This window comes from Cervus canadensis, chromosome 18 (genome assembly GCF_019320065.1).
Source record: "Cervus canadensis isolate Bull #8, Minnesota chromosome 18, ASM1932006v1, whole genome shotgun sequence".
Lineage (NCBI taxonomy): Eukaryota > Metazoa > Chordata > Mammalia > Artiodactyla > Cervidae > Cervus > Cervus canadensis.
This window is the reverse complement of record NC_057403.1, coordinates 39,530,085-39,549,186: the sequence shown is the minus strand read 5'-3', so window position 1 is coordinate 39,549,186 and position 19,102 is coordinate 39,530,085. Positions and strand designations below refer to the sequence as shown.

The 19,102-nt window shown below is 45.5% G+C and overlaps 2 protein-coding genes across 4 annotated transcripts in view; one reads left to right on the top strand and one right to left on the bottom strand.

Annotated features, from left to right (window-relative positions):
* The window catches only part of CCDC113 (coiled-coil domain containing 113), a 30,800-nt gene extending 23,369 nt beyond the window's left edge, over window positions 1–7,431 (top strand). For all 3 annotated transcript variants that reach the window (XM_043436327.1, XM_043436328.1, XM_043436329.1), the window contains 2 exons: window positions 6,111–6,266; window positions 7,282–7,431. In XM_043436327.1, the coding sequence (XP_043292262.1) occupies window positions 6,111–6,266; window positions 7,282–7,368 (243 nt within the window). In that variant the 3' untranslated portion in view covers window positions 7,369–7,431. The remainder of the gene's footprint in view (window positions 1–6,110; window positions 6,267–7,281) is intronic.
* On the bottom strand, window positions 6,705–18,759 carry PRSS54 (serine protease 54). Its single transcript, XM_043436330.1, has 7 exons — window positions 18,690–18,759; window positions 18,459–18,550; window positions 15,737–15,908; window positions 12,944–13,202; window positions 12,225–12,356; window positions 8,067–8,368; window positions 6,705–6,765 (listed from the first exon to the last, which is right to left on the bottom strand). Exons 2-7 carry the CDS (start codon window positions 18,514–18,516, stop codon window positions 6,705–6,707), a joined length of 984 nt encoding a protein of 327 aa, XP_043292265.1. The 5' UTR covers window positions 18,517–18,550; window positions 18,690–18,759.
* Between the last annotated feature and the right edge of the window lie 343 nt (window positions 18,760–19,102).

Sequence of the window (19,102 nt, the reverse complement as noted above, 5' to 3'; positions counted from 1 at the left end):
AGATTGATCTTAACCGCTCACCCCAAAGATCTCCACTGTTTCCCACCAAGTCCTTAGGTATGATATCCCCACTGTTCCAAGTCAAGTTCATTTCTTAGGCCGCGTTCCCGAGCTCTGTTTCACAGCCTCGCCCCTGCACCATTGCTCTGGAGCTGGGCGTGGGAACGGTGGCCTGCCTTTCCTGTGGTTTTACTCTGCTCTTCAAGCGGGGTTCTGGGTAGGATTGCAGTCCCTGCTCTTCTGAACATTTCCCTCATAGCTAGTACTTAATGCTTTAGTTCTTACTTCATTATATTTCATCTCAGGTATTCTCTAATCATCATTCTCACAGGAGTGTCCACTGATGGTTCTGAATATATTTTTAGGTCTCCCTACAGTTGTGTGACATGCTGGACAGATAGTAGGTATGCACTGTACCCCTCCCGACAAATTTTTACTGTATTCTGAAAACAAGTTAATAGAAAATTAATTTTATTAGGTTGCCTTAAACTGAATTAAAATAGCACTTCTCAAACCAGAAGGAGACAATCAATGACTGGGTATCTTGTTACAAGCAGCTTCTGATTGGATAGATGGCCTGAGACTCTGCATTTTCACCCAGTTCCCAGGTGATGCCAGTGTCACAAGATGGTGATTCTTTTGTGAAGCAAGGAATCAAAATAACATACTAGGTTAGGAAGAGTCAACATCATAAGAATGTTAGTTCTATTTAAGTTGATCTGTGAAATAACAATATTCCAATTAAAATAGCAAAAATTTTTGAAAGGCTTAAATAAACTGACTCAAAAATTTTTTGGAAAAATAAGAAAATTAAAATTCTTAATAAGGAGGAGACTAGCCCTACTAGAAACTGAAACATGTCATGAGGTTACAGTATTTAAAACAGGACCATAAAAAAAAAAAAGACCATGAATAGACTAGAAGATCAAAGAAAAACTATAAGCCAATTGATATAAGTATCCATTAATATTGATACATTTAGTTTATGATAAAAGTGACATTGTAATAAAAGACAACAGATTATTCAGTTAGTAACAATTAACTTGGAACTTATATGTAATAGTGAAATTAATCCAGTTGTATCATAAATTTAAATGTAAATAATAAAGCCATTAAAGTCCTAAATTTATATAGTGGGAACATTTTTATTATGATCTTGGAATGGGGAAGACATTTAAAATGTAAAGCCCATAAACCATGAAATCAATAAAGTCAACTATATAAAAATAAAAATTTTTCTGCATGACAAAAACCATCATAAGTAAGGCCAACAGATAAGTTACTGGGAAAATGTTGTATCTAACATCACAAGGAGTTAATTTTCTTATAACATAAATGCATTTTAGAAATTAATAGGAAAAATCTAACAAAAAGTCGGAAAAGTAGGCTAAAGACTTAAACAGTTTACAAAAAAGCTAAAAAATCTCAAACATATGAAAAATGTTCCTCTTCACCCATAAGAGTCAGAAAAAAGTAAAACTATAATGAGGTACCCTTTTCCTCCATTAAACTAACAAAGATGAAATAGTACGATTGTGTTGAGAGAATAGGGAAAACAGGCAGTCTCAAACATTGCTGCAGAAGTATATTGGCTTGATCATTATAATAGAAGGCAAGTTAGCACCATAAATTGTGTACACTCACATGCTTAGGGCAGAGTTTCTCAACCTAGACACTACTGACGTTTTGGGTCAGATAATGCTTTGTTGTGGGGTCTGTCCTGTGCCTGGTAGGGTATTCAGTAGCATCCCTGACCTCAGCCTACTTATTAGATGTCAGTAGCACTCCCCTAACTGTGACAAACAAAAATGTCTCCCGGCATTGCCAAATGTCTCCTGCAGGCCAATAGCTTCTGGTTGAGAACCACTGCCTTAGAATAAGCAATTTCACTTTCAGTAGCTTATTCTACTGATATATTTGCATTTTTACAAAATGATGTATACCCAGAAGATTTGTAATCACAGCACTGTTTGTTGTAACAAGAGATGGAGAAGCTAAGTGACTGTGGGTAGGGACTTGTTAAATTATGGTATATCCATACAATGGAAAATTATGCAGCTGTTTAAAAAGAGTAAATTCTTCATGTGCTGATACAGAAGATTCTTCAAGATGTATTGAGGGGGAGAAAAACGTTGGATAAATAAAAGTGAATAGAGATCCCCATAAAGCAGCCTGTCGGGAGCGGTGTGCTCTGGAGTGGGTACTCCTAGATCTCACTTGTTTAATCAAAGAAGAAAACCTTCCTTTGCTTTTGAAGTGAATGCGTTCTCATTCTATTGGCTCCAACAACCCCTGGCAGGAGGACCCTTGTTGGGGCCCTGCCCTACTCGGAAAGCTCAGCAAAGGTGTCTAAGATAAGGAGCTCTCAGAACTGGAAGATCCAGTCCTCTTTCTTCCTGTCTTACAAAACCACCACTAAGGTTTGGGATTTTGGAATGGGTGATGGTGACTTCGCGGCTTCTTGCAGCTTCTCAAGTGTGTCGGTGTCGGAGATTATGTTGTACAGAGATTGTACCTCCCAGCTTCCCTACTTGGAGAGAAACAAGTGTGGAAATGGAGCAGCAGAAGTGCCTCTTCTAGAATCTAGAACAGATCTAAGCTGATGCTTCTGGAGAAAACTCTCAGAGATAGAAGCCGGCAGAGTTGAGACTGTATGCCCAGCTGGAGACCATCTTCATGCTAGATGAACTTCTTCATTGCAGTGTCTCCCCTGGAATGTTGCTATTCATGGGGAGCAAACTTGAATCTATTTACCAACTACCTGGACATTTGCTTGAGAAGCTTCTGAGTCTCAGTTTTAAGATGGAGGAGAAAAGAAAAGGAGCGATCTTTAAGGGAGTCTGATCAACAAGCCCTAGTATATCATTGCTGTGCTGTGCTTAGTCGCTCAGTTGTGTCTGACTCTTTGCAAGCCTCCTCTGTCCATGTGATTCTCCAGGCAAGAATACTGGAGTGGGTTGTTATGCCCTCCTCCAGGGGATTTTTCCATCCCAGGGGTCGAACCCAGGTCTCCCTCATTGCAGGCGGATTCTTTACCGTCTGAGCCATCAGGGAAGCCCAAGGATACTGGAGTGGGTAGCCTATCCCTTCTCCCGGAGAACTTCCTGACACAGGAATCGAACCAGAATCTCCTGCATTGCAGATGGGTTCTTTTACCAGTTGAACTACTGGGGAAGCCTAGTATATTATTGAGGCCAATAAATGCCTCCTTGGTCCCTAGGGCAGGTGAAACCGCGCCATCCACTGGCCGCTTCCCCACACCACGAGATGTCTCCAGTGGGCACATTTGCTGAGTTTATTATTTCAAAGTATCCCAGAGGCAGTGATCCCAGATTTAATATGAGGCTCACCCAGAGATGCCAATTCCTTTTAGGAGAATTTTGTATATTCTAATTTTGTTTTCCCCCAGATTTCTACTTATTGTACTAAAGCCAAATTAATTCCAAAAAGGGAAGGGGTTCTTTGGCTCTTGCCTTACCCATGCAGCATACATTTTCATTATTCCTTCCTCTTTCTGGTCCTCATCAGCTTGCAGACATGTTTATATTGCTGAAGGTGTATCGAATTGATACAACTTTGTATGATCATTCTTAAAATTTACTGAGTGCTACTGTGTACCCTACCCTGTGCTAAGAGCTGACAGCCACTTAAGAGTTTCATTGGATTTGCATAACCACTATGTAGGTTATCTGATTAGTCTTGCTTTCTAGATGAGGAAACTGAGGCTCAAAGCAGATATTCACAACCATCTACTTTAACATTGAGAAAGTCTGGAATTTGGTAGCAGGTGTTTGAAAGTGATACAATTTGTGAGATTTCTGTGCAAATCACTTAATGTTTCTGAGTCTCGGATAGTGATTCCTTCCTACCTCCTGGAATCATTGAGAGCTGAAAGGAGTTGTGTATGTAAGGTGCTTGATAAACTGTAGGCTTTATTATAGTTCTAAACAATGATTTATACCCCTTCATTAATGATCTTCCTGTTATTGTAGTTAAAAAAAGTGAATAAAATTGGCTACTCTTTGGGTCAAAAAAGGTAAATATAGAGATTTCTATCCATTCAAACATATCAAGATTGTCAGGAGAAATATCAACAACCTCAGATATGCAGCTGACACCACGCTTATGGCAGAAAGCAAAGAAAAACTAGAGAGCCTCTTGATGAAAGTGAAAGAGGAGAGTGAAAAAGCTGACTTAAAACTCAACGTTCATAAAACTAAGATCATGGCATCCGGTCCCATCACTTCATGGCAAATAGATGGGGAAACAATGGAAACAGTGACAGACTTTTTTGGGTGGGGGGGCTCCAAAATCACTGTAGATGGTGACTGTAGCCATGAAATTAAAAGATGCTTGCTCCTTGGAAGAAAAGTTATGACCAACCTAGACAGCATATTAAAAAGCAGAGACATTACTTTGCCGATAAAGATCTGTCTAGTCAAGGCTATGGTTTTCCCAGTGGTCATTTATGGATGTGAGAGTTGGACTAAAAAGAAAGCTGAGCACCGAAGAATTGATGCTTTTGAACTGTGGTGTTGGAAAAGACTCTTGAGAGTCCCTTGGACTGCAAGGAGATCCAACCAGTCCATCCTAAAGGAGATCAGTCCTGGGTGTTCATTGGAAGGACTGATGTTGAAGCTGAAACTCCAATACTTTGGCCATCTGATGCAAAGAGCTGACTCATTGGAAAAGACCCTGATGCTGGGAAAGACTGAATGCGGGAGGAGAAGGGGATGACAGAGGATGAGATGGTTGGATGGCATCACTGACTCAATGGGCATGAGTTTGAGCAAGCTCTGGGAGTTGGTGATGGACGGGGAAGCCTGGTGTACTGCAGTCCATGGGGTCGCAGAGATTCCGGCACGACTGAGCGACTGAATGGAACTGAGAGATTTCTAGAAGGATGAAGGAAACCTAAGAGCAGTATACGCTTCTCGGAAGGTGGACCCGTGTGGCTGGAGATGGGGGTGGGATGGGAGCTTGTCATGTGCACTTTTATACCGTTCGGATGGAATGTGTTGCCTATTCAAAACAATTGTTAAAAGGACAATGCTAATTCCAAATCCACTCAAGAAAAAGACTAGTTAATTTTACTGTATAATAATTTAAAAAAATAAAAATTTAAAAGACAGATTCCTCAAAAAAACTGAATAACCGTATGATCCAGCAAGTTGTCTTCCAGGTATATACCCCAAATAATTTGGAAGCAGGAACTTGAACAACAGATATTTGTACACCCAGGTTTGCAGTAGCATTATTTACAATAGCTGAAATGTAGAAGCAATTCAAGTGTCCATTGACAGATGGATGAATAACCAAAATGAGCTGTACATACATGTAACAGAATTTTATTCATCCTTAGAAAGGAAAAAATTTTGACATGCTACTAAATGGATGAACTCTGAAGACATTTACTAAGTGAATATTAGATAGTCATGCAAGAGCAACTATTATATGATTCCACTCATATCTAGAGTAGTCAGATTCATAGAGAGTGGAGGAATGAATCCCCTAGCAGTCCAAGGAACTAAGCTCATTTAAGCCACACGGTGAGACCAAAAAAAATTTTTTTTTAATTCATAGAGACATAAAATAGAATGGTAGTTGCAGGACCTGTTGGGGATGGGTATGGGAAGTTAAGTGTTTAATAGATACCGAGATTCAGTTGGGGAAAATGAAAAATTTCTGCAGACAGATGGTGATGAAGGCTGCAAAACAATTCAAGTATACTGAATGCCACAGAGCTGTACATTTAAAAACGGTTAAAATGGGCAATTTCATGTTATGTATATTTTGCACACACACACACACACAAAAACCCTAAGCAATCAAAAGTAAAGCACATTCCTTAATAAAGGAAGGAAAGGAAGAAGGAAGAAAGGAAGGGAGGAAGAAAGACTGTAGACTGCCCTTAGTGTTTCTGAACTGGACAAACATGTCAGGATCTGTAAAGAGTCAGAATCTTGTGATTTCACCCACTCCTTTGAAAATGTAAATGTTATTTTTAGAACGACATTGAAAGTAGGGGGAGTTACCAGGGCCAGTAAGTCCCAGGAGGCTGGAACTGCCTTGGGAGCCCCACGGTCTAATTGGTCCCTTCCCCCACCCAGGACCGGGCCAAGGCCCTGGCTCTGAACAGGCAGCTCCGGAAGCAGCTGTCTGAGTTCCGAGCTCCACAGGTGATGATGTATATCCGGGAGAAGATCCGCAACGGGGACCTGGAGAAGACCATCAGGGTGTGGGAGAGGAAAGTGGAGATCGCAGAGGTGAGTCCCAAGACCCCCAGTGTCTTATGCACTGCCCCCATCCCCATCTTTTGTTTAGGATTTTGTTTTCTGAGCTAAGAATGCAGGCGTTTGGATGTGTAATGTCTGTGAGAAGTCTCAGTCATTGCTTCAAGGCTTACACCAAAATAAAAGATGGCTTTTTGAAAAAGTTTTTCCCTTAAAGCTCCTTTTTCTTGTTAGAGACAGGGCCTTTTCAGGTTATCAGGAAGACACTCTGTAGCAATTGTGTGTTTTTAGTTGCTTATTTTCTTACTGAATTCTGGAAGCTTCTGAGTCCCTCTCCCCACCATGGATAATTAAGTGATTGCTATTTAATACATGGATAAGCCAGGTTTTTAAAAAATGAGATAATAATGGATTTTAATACCACTCAGAGCCTGATTCCATGCATTTACACAGTTGACATGGGTCTTTCCGCTAAGTCCGCAGCCTTTTCATACGGTACAGTGTGCCCGGAAGCCCCCTTGCCCATTGTGAGCTGTGGAGAAGAAAAAGGAAAAGTGCAAATGAAACGCTGCGGTCTAAAAAAAGATAAAAGGGAAGCACTGAGACTGCCACAGGCCAGGTTGCACACACAGGACACTAGAGACAGCCTTAGAGCAGCGCAAAAACCCAGTCAGGTCACTTGGGAAGCTTAGCATTCTGGCATGTAAACCCCAGGTCCATTTTCCAGGGTGCTTCCTTCTGCCTTTCCCGTGGTCACTTGGCAGCAGGATAATAAACTAGGGTCCAAACATGGGCCCATCATATTTGGGGCCAAGAAGTAGCAGAGAATCACACCAGGAGCCTGCAACTTCTCATTTCACAGAACAGAAACAAGCTCTTTAGGAGAATCTTCCGATGCCCCAAGGTGGCCGGTGGCCACCGCCTGCACGCAGACACTGCGCCTAACACAAGGTCATCCGCGCCATCACAGGGCTGGATGCGGGTGCGATTAGCACAATCCGTTTGTCTCAAATGACTATCTCCCCCCACCCCCTTTCTCCTTTTGTAGATGTCCTTGAAAGGCTACCGCAAAGCTTGGAATAAGATGAAAACCACCAATGAGCAGTTGCAGGCAACTTCCGGCCCTGGGAAATAGCCAGAAGGAAGCTACGGCTGCCAACCAAAAAGTGATCCATTAAAGTCATCAGCTCCTGTCTAAGTCATGGAGTCGGCTCACTGTTCTCTGTGCTGGCTGGGGTCCCCAACTCTCCAGCCAGGATGCCGGTCACCTCCCAGGCCACCTCAGCCCCCTGGGGAAGTGTTTTCACAGCCTGGCCCCGGGAACCCGGGAACACTGAAAGAAACACAGGGCACTCTAATGGTTTGACACTTGTTAGCCCACGTTTAGTTCACAAGCACACACGAAAGCGACCTTCCTGCTCGCGGGAGTGGGGCTAGAGGAGAGGGAGCCGGCCCAAGTCTGAGCCGCGGGCCTATCCGCGGCAGCCCAGCTGCGCGACTCTCAAAAAGAGACACCGAAACACAGCATGGTGAATGCCTGGCACTCAGCGTTCTGAGCTTCCTCCTCGGTTTGGAGGGCTAGCTCCTAGACGAAGATCCCATTACCAAAGAAAACGAGCGCAAAGGAAAAATAAGGTAATTTCTTGGGGCTGATGTAACCTGGTCTGGCCTGAAGGGGGCGCAGGCGCCATGAACTCCCCACCGTAGTAGTCATAGTACGTGGGCTGGATGGCCATCTCAGACCCGCCTGGCTCCCTCCGCCCCTTTTCCCGGAAGTCTAGACTCATTTGAGTGCCATTGTCTGGCAGTGAACGCGTGGAATGCACTGTGGACCTTTCTTGTCCTTGGAAGGATAGTCGGGGCCACGCAAGCTGGCTCAGCCCAGCCTGTTTTCTGTGTGTGATGAGATCCCGTGATGAGTAGCTGGGTAAAGGACTGGGGTTCTCCCAGTGATGGAAGGAAGACAGGGGGGAGCTGGTCCTCCTGGTTTTGGACGTGATCCAGTCGCTGTAGTCTTCCACCCTGATGTACAGAAACAGGCCCGGGCATTTCTCCCCTCCTTGGGACAGGATTCCTCTCAGCACCCACAGACTCATTTCCTTCAGCTGGCACATCATTGGGTTTCCCGGGTCCCCCTGTGATAAAGGACAGAAGGCTTCAGGTCTTAGGAAAAAAACGCGTTCTCTCTTTTTAAAAAATATGTCCTAGTGCTATTTACTCTCTGTTCTAGAAAAGTTTTACACTATTCTGGCCTGTTCTCGCTGGTTCTCACTAGAAATGAGGTAAATTATAAGATACTGTTTCTAATCTAGGCCACTGTCCCCACAAATTCCAACAAGATGCCCTTTTCTTTTATCATACAAATTATTTGAAGGCTCCTGCAGTTTGCCTGTAGCTTCCTGGTTCCCATTTCATTTTCTTGCCCCTTTCCAGGCCTTTGAATAAACCCTACCTCTCTTCTGGTTTCTCACTTCTCAAATGTTATTTTGTTCCTTTCTGGCCTGGAATGGGCCGGTTTTTCCCTTCTCTTCTCTGTTTTGTTTCGATTTAAGCTGCTCACACCCACCCACAGTCCAGCTAGGGTCAGAGTCGGGCTTCTGGGGGAGCATATGCCGCCAGGCTGGACTCACAGATGAATCAGCCTGGCAGCTGTCAGCCAGGCACCCTGCCCCCGCAATCCCCGTCCAAGACTCTAGAGAGCTGTCCTCCGGGCCTCGGGAGCTCTGCCATACAGACTTGATCTCCCTTCAGGTGAGTGGGCAGGAGCCTGACACAGCTGGCTGGACATGTAACCCTGGCGGGTTACCTAATTCTCTGAGCTAAACTGGGACTCAGTTCACCTCTGTGACACCGGCCGAGGTCCTAGCACAGTGCCTGACCTACAGGATGCACTCAGTAAACAATTAGCTGCTATTACCCTGGTGTCGAGAAAAGGCCATCGTTTTTACATGAAAAACTGAGAAATGTGGAAGAAGAAATAAGGCAGCAACTAGGAATAATTTATCTTAACAGTCCTCTCCCGCCCCCATCCCCCAGGCCTCCTCTTAAAGGAATACCTGCTCCCCAGCCCTGGCCTGTGGTCCTCTTGGTCCAGGCAGGGGTGGGTTTATCATCGAAGGCTGGGCGATTACACTTCACTCTCACTGTCTGGACTGAGGCATGGGGGAGGAGGCTTACAGTTGACAATAGCAAACAGTCTGAACAAATTCAACCATGAGAATCAGAGAGGCGCAAAAGTGGTCACATCAGTCCCTGCCGGTTGCCAGGCCTCGGTGCCCGAGCCTTCCTGGGTATCTATGCACTTGCAGCCTCTTTCACTGAACCCTCCTTTTTCTGAGGAAGCCGTGCCAGAACAGAAATGAACGGAAGAAGACAAGAGCCACTCCGCAAGCAGGGCCAGGGGAGGCGTGCTCGGCAAGGCTGCCGTAATTCCCTGGTTATCTCACGGCCACACATACACATGAGGATAACATTCTGGATTTCGTTCTGTGCCTCTCATCAGATGGAAGGGGATGCTTGAGTATGGAACTCTTCATTTTTCAGCTTTTCACACTCTACTGTTTTCATCCCTTGCTGCCAAACAGCAGAAGGTAGAAACTTCATCCCAGAGCGCTGGCCAGTCCTCCTGGGACTGGTGAACAGGCTCTTTCATCTGCACCCTGTTGTGTCTGCCTGGGGCACAGAGGGTTTCTGGCCAAGCGTGGAGTAATCTCCACTGTGTTCACCAGACCCACTCCCAGTTTGTTTTAACTGTGTTTTTACAGCTTGAGGGAGAAAAGGAATGCAGTTCAGGATAAATGGTTTGACAAATGATTGTGTGGTTGCCATCCCTGGCTCTCGGGTGGTTTTGCAAGCTGCTGTTCCACTCAGATGTAGAATATGCTGCTTTTTCTCTTCGCCATAACCTGTAAGGCTGAGACCTCTGCAGCATAAGCAATGGAGACAAAAAGTACCAGCTGCTCCTCTGGAGCAGTCTCAGTTCATCTCCTGGGGGAGCGACCCTTTCATTGGGCGATCCTCAACCTCAACATTCAGCAAAAGCCCGAACAGTTTGGGAAGAAGGAGGAGTGAATTCAGAGTGATTCGGCTTCTGTTGGGTCTCTGGGGACTCATTAGAGCAGACACGTGAAAGTGAAAGTCGCTCAGTCGTGTCCGACTCTTTGAGACCCCATGGACTGTACAGTCCATGGAGTTCTCCAGGCCAGAATAACTGGAGTGGGTAGCTTTTCCCTTCTCCAGCAGATCGTCCCGACCCAGGAATCGAAGCAGGGTCTCCTGCATTGCAGGTGGATTCTTCACCAACTGAGCTATCTGGGAAACCCAGAGCATACACTGAACCCAGGTGAATTATTCTACATGTGAGAAGTGTGGCTTTGAGGACTCCTGGACACTAGAACACAATTCCTGGGACTCTAGCTAGTTTCTAGTTTCTTTTAATGGTCTGAGACAGTTTGTAAGCATAATTCTCTTAAAAAGCAAAGGACTGTCTACAGGTGTGCTGCAGTTAAAAACCCATCTGAATTTTGTGGGTGGTTTAAAGAAGTGATCATTTAGACTGTAAGCAGTTTGTGTGTGCTGTGTGCCAAGTCATTTCAGTTGTGTCTGACTCTTTGCGACCTCATGGACTGTAGCCCGCCAGGTTTCTCTGTCCTTGGGGATTCTCCAGGCAAGAATACTGGAGTGGGTTGCCATGTCCTCCTCTAGGGGGTCTTCTCAACCCAGGGATCAAACTGGAGTTTCCTGCATTACAGCAGATTCTTTACCCCTGAACCACTGGGGAAGCCTGCAAGGAGTTTACCATATTCCTATGCTCTAAGATTCTCTTAAAACTTTCTATCTTTGAAATGGGATGTGTCTTTTAATCAGTTGATTCCAGAATTTCCATGCACTTTTCTTCCAGCATTTTTCCCTTCTCAATATTACATAAAATAATGGTGTGCTCTACAACTGATAGTATCTGGATCTGATGAAGTGTGCTCTAGATTGACGTAGTGGCTGATGACAGGATTTTGCTAAGTAGCTACATCTTCTTCTGTATTTTAACACATTCTCTAAGAAGTTGCTACAATCCCGCATCTGACAGAGCTCAGTACAATGTCGGTTCAGTCGCTCAGTCGGGTCCAACTCTTTGTGACCCCATGGACTACATTGCAGTACAATGTAGAACACTCAATAAATGTTAAACCGGCTTTGGGAGAGCAAACTTATTGTCTGATGAAAGGCAGTCCTTCATGCTTTTGCAGTGAAATGACTTTGAGAAAGAATTGTCCATATCTAAGTATTTTTTCCCTTTCTCTTAAAAAAACTTTCCCTTAGCCCTCTGAAAAAATTTTCCCACTGGGGAATCCTGAAGACTATTCTGAGAAAAGTGGTTGATGGAGTAGAGGAGGGAAACTTTGGAAGTCTGGCAGACCTGGGTTCTCGTCTTTAATGTTTATTAACTATGTGGCCCTGGTAAGCCACGCTTTTTCCAGGTATAAATACAAGGGCCATGGACAGGTGTTTGTGAATTCTGTGCATTTTCCTGAGGCAGTAGGACAGCCCACATCCAGGTAGAGGGCAGGGTTTCTTATCGGAAAAAAGAAACCCAGTAACTGATGAGCAATAGCATCAGTCTAGGTTCCAAAGAAGCCAATTATAGTGAGTCTGTGCTGTAAGCACACTCAACAGATATCCCCATGTGTGGCTGGGACTCATTCTTTCAGACTTTTAGCTCATGAAAAAACATGTTACTTAGCCATGCTTAGTTATGTCACACTGACAACGGTGACTGGTTAGTCCATTCAGCATATTATTATTATTTTTATTATGTATTAGTATTATTGAGTTATTGAGCTTATTTGCCAAGTGCTGCTCATCCTAGAGATATCTATGAATCCCAAGTGATAGTCCCTGACCACACGCAGCTCACCATCCAGCCAGGGGGAGTCCCCAAGCCCCCCGTGAAGTAACCTCTGCTTACTCTCAGCTTCTATTCCACCGTGTTCTTACCAAGCAGACAGCGTTGGTCTCCATCTCTAGGTGGTTGCCACATCCTGTTTTCTGCACTCTGTCTAAGGGACACGAGTCAATGTCTTTCACGGAGATTTTCCTCAGGATACTCATTGTCATGTGATTTCCTGTCTGGACCATGCAACAGAGAGCCCAAGAATTATTAACAGGAAGACATTCCCCCAAGTCAACTCAACTACAACTCATATATCAGATGGGAGTCAGTAAGAAATGTTTAATAAACCCCCTTTTCCTCATAGAAATCACAACTTGTGTCTGGCTTTTTTACTGAAGACTACCTTTGTGAAAGCCAAGAAGCTGAATGTGAAAGCAGGCAGAGAATGTTTACCCTTTCTTTTCTTTTTCTTGTTTGCTTCCCAAGAATCAGAGAAAATAAGGATGGGTCAGAGAAGAGGACTGAAAGCTCTGGTTCAGGGAATGATGTCCCCTCGCCCCTCAGTAACCTTGCAGTCATTTCAGGCATTCGCTACCCATGTATGTCCAGTTTTGGTGTAAGGATAAAAGAAAAAGGACCAAATGTAAAAGTGACCTCAAAGAGGGCAAGCGCTGGGAATCCTGACCGGTTCAGTGGGGGTCCCAGCCCAACTGCAGAACCTCAGGCCACCTGAATTATTGAGCTAAGCCCTGGAATGGTTCACCCTGGTCACCCCCACCACTGGCACACACACAGCCTCCTCTAGGAGAAGGAAGCCATTAACTGCAGATGTGGGGTTCCATCCTGCCACCCAGCAATTCAGCAGGAGTGGCGGCCTGTTCAGCTTTCGGCCGAGGAAGCAGATGGGCTGGACCAGGCTGTTGAACTGCATCGCCGTGTCTGTCTTCAGGAGGGCTATGTTATTTCTCATCGTCTTATTGTCGAAGTCCTCATGGATGATGATGGTGTTGATAGGATACTCTTCATGAGCGATCAGTTTTGCATCCATCTTAGCTATACCGATTATAGCCACAGCATCCTTCCTGGAGAGAGAGAACAGGGAGGTCTTGAGAAGCCGAGGCACCGAGGAAGCTTCACACGTCCCTGTTTTCGTGTGTATTGATTTTTCTGCTCTATCCAACTCATCTTCCTGGGGCTACTTTTTACTCAGCTTTTTGAACCCTGTCCCCAGGAATTTTTTTTTTTTTTTTTCATTTTATTGAAGTGTAGTTGATTTACAATGTTGTATTAGTTTCTGGTATACAGAAAAGTGATTCAGTTTATATATTCAGCTCATATATATTATATATGAAATACATGAAACATTCATATATTGTATATGAAATATATTTCATACATATAAATGTATTCCATATATTATATACAATATATTACAATAATATATTTTATTTTTCACATTCTTTTCCATTATGACTTATCACAAGATATTGAATATAGTTCCCTATGCTACAGTAAGACTTTGTCGTTTATAGATTTTATAGTACTTTGTCAGGAAATCTTTTCTGAACCCCTACACTTGTGTCATCATCCTTTAAAGATTCTTCTATCTTAGAAGCATATAGCCTACCACCTAAAGATAATCTGGTATGTTATGGCTGATTATCTTTCTTCTATGCTTATTTATTTGTGGGTCTAAAGTTAAAATGAAAGAAAAACTTTTAAAGCCATAGATTGGAGTAATAATGTAAACCCTGGCAATAATCAAATGGTGTAACAAAAACTGAAAAGAAAGCAGAGGTGGGTTGCATACACCAATTTTCTCATCTTTCATGGGAGTCTAAACTGTTATTTATTTACAGCTAATATATGAAATAACAAGAGTGTGCAGACATTAAAGTACATAAGTAACCTATTAACATTGAGTGGTCATGAGGAGAGAAGGAAAGAGTGAAACGATAGGAATTCTGGCATCAGCCATGGGAGAGTCTTGAGAGGATGATCCAGAGAGAAACAGAAGACTTGGGTATTTTCCATGAAATTATAACTCTAAGATGAACACATTTGTAAGAAAACAAATTCAAGCTTTCCATATCTGTTAGAAGAGACCTATGAAACAAAGCCATATAACGAAAAGGAAAACTGGAAGCAAGAAAAACAGAAGACATAATCTAAAAACAAAAAGCAGGAGTTTTATTCTGAATATCAGAGCAGAAAAGCATGCAACAGACAAAGAAAGGCTTCTCATGGTGATAAGGAATTTGATCTACAATGAAGAATTCATTGCAACAAGTGACACAATGTTCATGAATTAAATTCCAGGAAATGAAAAAAAAGCCAGGAGTTTGTAATTTGCCTTGGTCAGCCCAGGAAAGATCAAGTAGACTCCATGCTCCAATTTTATATATTAAATTATATTCCAAGGACAGAGGTGAACTTTTTAATTTACCTATGAAAATAGTCACACGGACCATGTAGCAGACCCCAAAGACAACATGAACGAATTCCTTAATAGATCACCTTGCCGTCTAACTCAAAATTAAATCATGTTAGAAAACAAAGCAAAGCATCCTATCAACTGGATATTTTTAAATGGTCTTTAATAAAACCCGGAGTCAAAAAGGAAATCAACCAAACCAGCAGATCAGATAGAAAATAGCAGAAATGAAATCGCTAAGAAGAAAACAACCTCTCTGGCGGGCTGGTGGGCAATATATGTAGCACATATGGTGTTTTGTTTTTTTTTTTTCTTAAATCTCGTTTAAAAGAATGTCCCTTTACCGTAAACCATTTGGAGAATACAGAGAAGTTCAAAGAAGAAAACAGGAATCATGGGTGCTCTGAGCATCCAGAGATGGGCTCTCTTCAAGTGTTCGTGTATTTCCTTCAAGCCTTTTCTCTATGTGCGTATATTTGTGGCAGTCTCATGGTTAAAGTCTGAGGTTTAAGTGTTTTATTTATTTATTTATTTTATTAGTTGGAGGCTTATTACTTCACAACATTTCGGTGGGTTTTGTCATACATTGATATGAATCAGCCATAGAGTTACACGTATTCCCCATCCCGATCCCCCCTCCCACCTCCCTCTCCACCCGATTCCTCTGTGTCTTCCCAGTGCACCAGGCCCGAGCACTTGTCTCATGCATCCCACCTGGGCTGGTGATCTGTTTCACCATAGATAATATACATGCTGTTCTCAATTCCCTTAACAAGACTCCTTGTTAGGAGTCTTATCAGTTCCCTTAACAAGATAAACAGTAAGGACCTCTAAGTGTCAAGAGTCCGTGCCTTTGTGATTGTAGTACATAAAATGGGAGCCAATATCCTTCCTACAGAGGATGGCGAGCGCATCCTTTCACTCCACAGTGGTGCAGCTCTTAGTCCTTACTGCAGAGAAGACTGCAGTCTTCTGCACTGCAGTGCCGACCTTGGCAGCTGGTGATTTTAGGACCCCCAAGCTCACGGCAAGCCCTGAGCTGGTAAAAAAAAAAAAAAAAAGCCGTGTTGCCCTGACACCACGAATCCACCTTCCAGGCTTCCCCAAGCTGAGCAGGAAGCAGAGTCCCCGGAGCCCACCCGCCTCAGTGGGCTGTGTCGGCTCCAAAGCAGGGGTACTGGCCTGTTCTGAAAGGTGGACGCGATGCTGAGGATCCAGAAGTCACTGAGGATGGTGCCGAAAGTCAGGTGGGTGTACTGGGAATCCTGCAGCGACACCACCCACGGGAACTCCTTCTCTTCCACCAAACCCTCCTCGGAAGTGACCGCAATGTTGCTTTTCTGGATGCCGCAACCTGGAGGGGGTGTGCAGGCGCCTGACTGCCGGGCAAGCAGCTGGAGGCCTGTGGCCGCAACCACCACCGCCACATCAGACCTCAGGACCCGCTCGCTCTCCTGCCGTTTCCCCCACTTCTTCTGGCTTGCCATAACCATACCACCCTCGTTTATTTTCCTAGGAGGTCTTCTTCCCCATCAAAGACCCTTGGTGACATCTTTGAATCTGAAAATGTTAGGCTAACAATGATCACTCTCGTCTATTGCACGCTTAGCTCTTAGCAGATTTGCCATTTGTTTAGTCGCTAAGTCGGGTCCAACTCTTTGTGACCCCATGGACTGTAGCCCGCCAGGCTCCTCTATCCAGGGGATTTTTCCAGGCAAGAATACTAGAATGGGTTGCCATAGTCATAGTCCTTCTCCAAAGGATCTTCCTGACCCACGGATTGAACCCACATCTCCTGCATTAGCAGGCGGATTCTTTACCACTGGGGGCTTCCAGGTGGCTCAGTGAAAAAGGATTCCCTGCCAATGAAGGAGACCAGGGAAGTCCCACTCAGCTTATACTAAGCTGTTTATCTGAAATCTTTCATATATATCAGCAATTCTTAAAGTGTAGTCCGGGACCTTCGGGAGTCCTCAAGACCCTTTCTGGGGTCTGCCAGGTTAAAACTATTATCTGGACACCGGGTCCCAAGTCCAGTTGGCCCCTTATGCGTTGGGACTTGGGGAGAGCCACTCACCTCTCTGGGCTTCAGTTTCCTTTTATGAGAGGTGGGGTAATGCACACCTCTCACAAGAGGAGAGGTGTGTCCCCATGACTGATAATGCTGAGCCCAGTGGATGATGGCATTACCCACCCCCGCTGCTCTGGCAGCCACTGCCTGAGTACCCAGCGTGTGTGTCTAAGTTGGCGCTGTGTGTCACGTGGTGGGTAGCCCCGGCTGACAAGGTCAGGTCATCGGTGGCTTCTTTTTCATTCATTCATCTAACTACACACACAGCGCTGCTGAGTTAGGGGCTGGGCTAACGGGACACATTTCAGGGTCCTGTCCCCACCCCAGGGGAGGTCACAGTGCATGGGGGAGACAGACACACTGAAGAGTGACAGTGTACAGAGAGACCTGTGACACAAGAGAATGTCCCCAGAGTACCCAGAAGAGGGGACATGGGTTTTGCCCAGAACATGAAGTCTGGGAGGGCTTCCCCCAGGATGTGACCTCTGAGGTGAGCACCAATGGCAGAGCATTTCCAAACGATGATGCTGGAGTTGACTGAATATTCAGCGCAGTCATCAAAGGACCACTCCGTGCCAGGGTACCATGTGATCAGATTCACATCTCTGTGAATTGACACTTGGAGACTTTGCTGGAACAGTGACAGAGCTGGTTGTTAGCAGGATGATGGCTGCAAGGCCGTCAAGTGCTTCAGGGTCACCAGAGATGGGAATTCTGGTTTGTTTGTTTGTTTTCCACAGGATATTGGCCATCTGTGGTGAACAAGGCACTAACCAACCCTTCCTCATGCAGCAAGAATCTATAAGTGTGTGATGACTTTTACCTTTTCAAAGTTCTTGTTGGCTGATTCATTCATTCATGACCTTTTAAAATCCTTGAAAGGCCAGGATATAATGAGGAAATCTGTCCCAGAGATGAAATGTTGGCCCCCGGTCATTTGCCTGAGGCTTTTTTAGAGGGGAGGAGAGGCCTTTCCTGTGTTTTGTCTCCTTGGCCTGCAAGGAGGTGGAGGAGGCCAGGAAGGTGGGTTGGTCCCCTTGGTGTGTGTGCACGTGTGTGGGGAGCTCTCTCGTGTCTCCTGTTTAACTCCAGGAAGACAGGAGAGAGCCAGCTGGGGTGGCAGGAGCTGGCACAGAGGCTGCTTTCATCAGGTGCCCCACCATCTGCCCCCTTCCAGGCTGGAATCTATAACCTGGGGATCGGGGAGGTGACTGCAGTTGCCACTTCTGCCGACTGAGGCCAGGCAGCCTCTAAGGCACCTCTCCCAGCCCCTGGGCCCAGCCCTGCAGCTGGGAATCAGTTTAGAGGTAATGTTAAAAGTTTAAGGATAAAGGCTTTCATCCAAAGCTGAAATAGAAACACTTGAAAGGCCTGGTTCCCAAATGCATAAGACTCATCTTGCCCTCCGCTTACTCACCCCTGCACTCCAGCTCAGGAAGGATGGAGCCTGGAGGATATGTCCTGGGGAGAGCAGGGGCAGGGGCTGGGAGTGGAGAGCCAGGAGCTCATGCCAACCCCCTCTGACCCCCTCGCCCCAGGGGGGCCCTCTCTGTAGCCTAAGCTTTATTTTCCTAAGCAGACTCTCTCCGAGGACTAGTCCTGACACCAGACTGCTCAAGCCCAGTGTCCTACATCCACCCCCGACGTTCCACTTCTTCCCCTGGTTCCCTCCACCAACTCATGCTGCCCGGAGCAAGGCGTCGTGAGTCACCCGCCCCCGAGTCCCTCTCTGGACATTAAAAGGACAGTTTCCTTTTCTGGGATGATTCCCCCTGCCACGTCGCACGGTCAGCTGAAGTCGTGACGGGAGAGCAGAGAGGGAAGCTCACTCACTGGCAGACGCGTGGGAGACGCAGAGCAGCATCAGGAGCGCCCCTGTCATCGCTGCCATCCCCAGAGAAGGCCGCAGCAGACACCATGGGCAGCTGTGAACACAGAAGTGCCGGGCGCCTGGCCTTCTCCTCTCCTCCCCGAGCTGGTGACATCCCTCACCCCCACCCCCGTATCGGAGTCCCTGTCCCTTGCCTTTCCACCCACAAAACTTCCGAGACACGGGAATCAGACCTGTTAGGTCCCTGTTCTTTGGTTCCGAGCAGTAAGAAGGCCAGGACCAGCTGCCCAGCCCTGATGTTCAGCCAGTGACTCGTAAGACGGCCCAAGGAGAGGAGGTAGCCACGCTGGTTGGTCTTCTGCACAACCCCGCCAGGGTCCCTGGGTTTCCCCACAGCGTCAGGTCTCAGAGAAAGGTTATTTTTTGACTCGTGGAATTCAACTCTCGCCTTAACTCTGTAGCCATAGGATGCCGCTGAAAAGCACAGTGTGGGGGTTCTGTAAAAGCCCACCCTGGTTTTGCCCCTCTTATGGGTTTCCCTGGTGGCTCAGACGGTAAAGAATCCGCCTGCAACGCAGGAGACCTGAGTTCGATCCCTGGGTTGGGAAGATCCCCTGAAGAAGGGAAAGGCTACCCACTCCAGTAT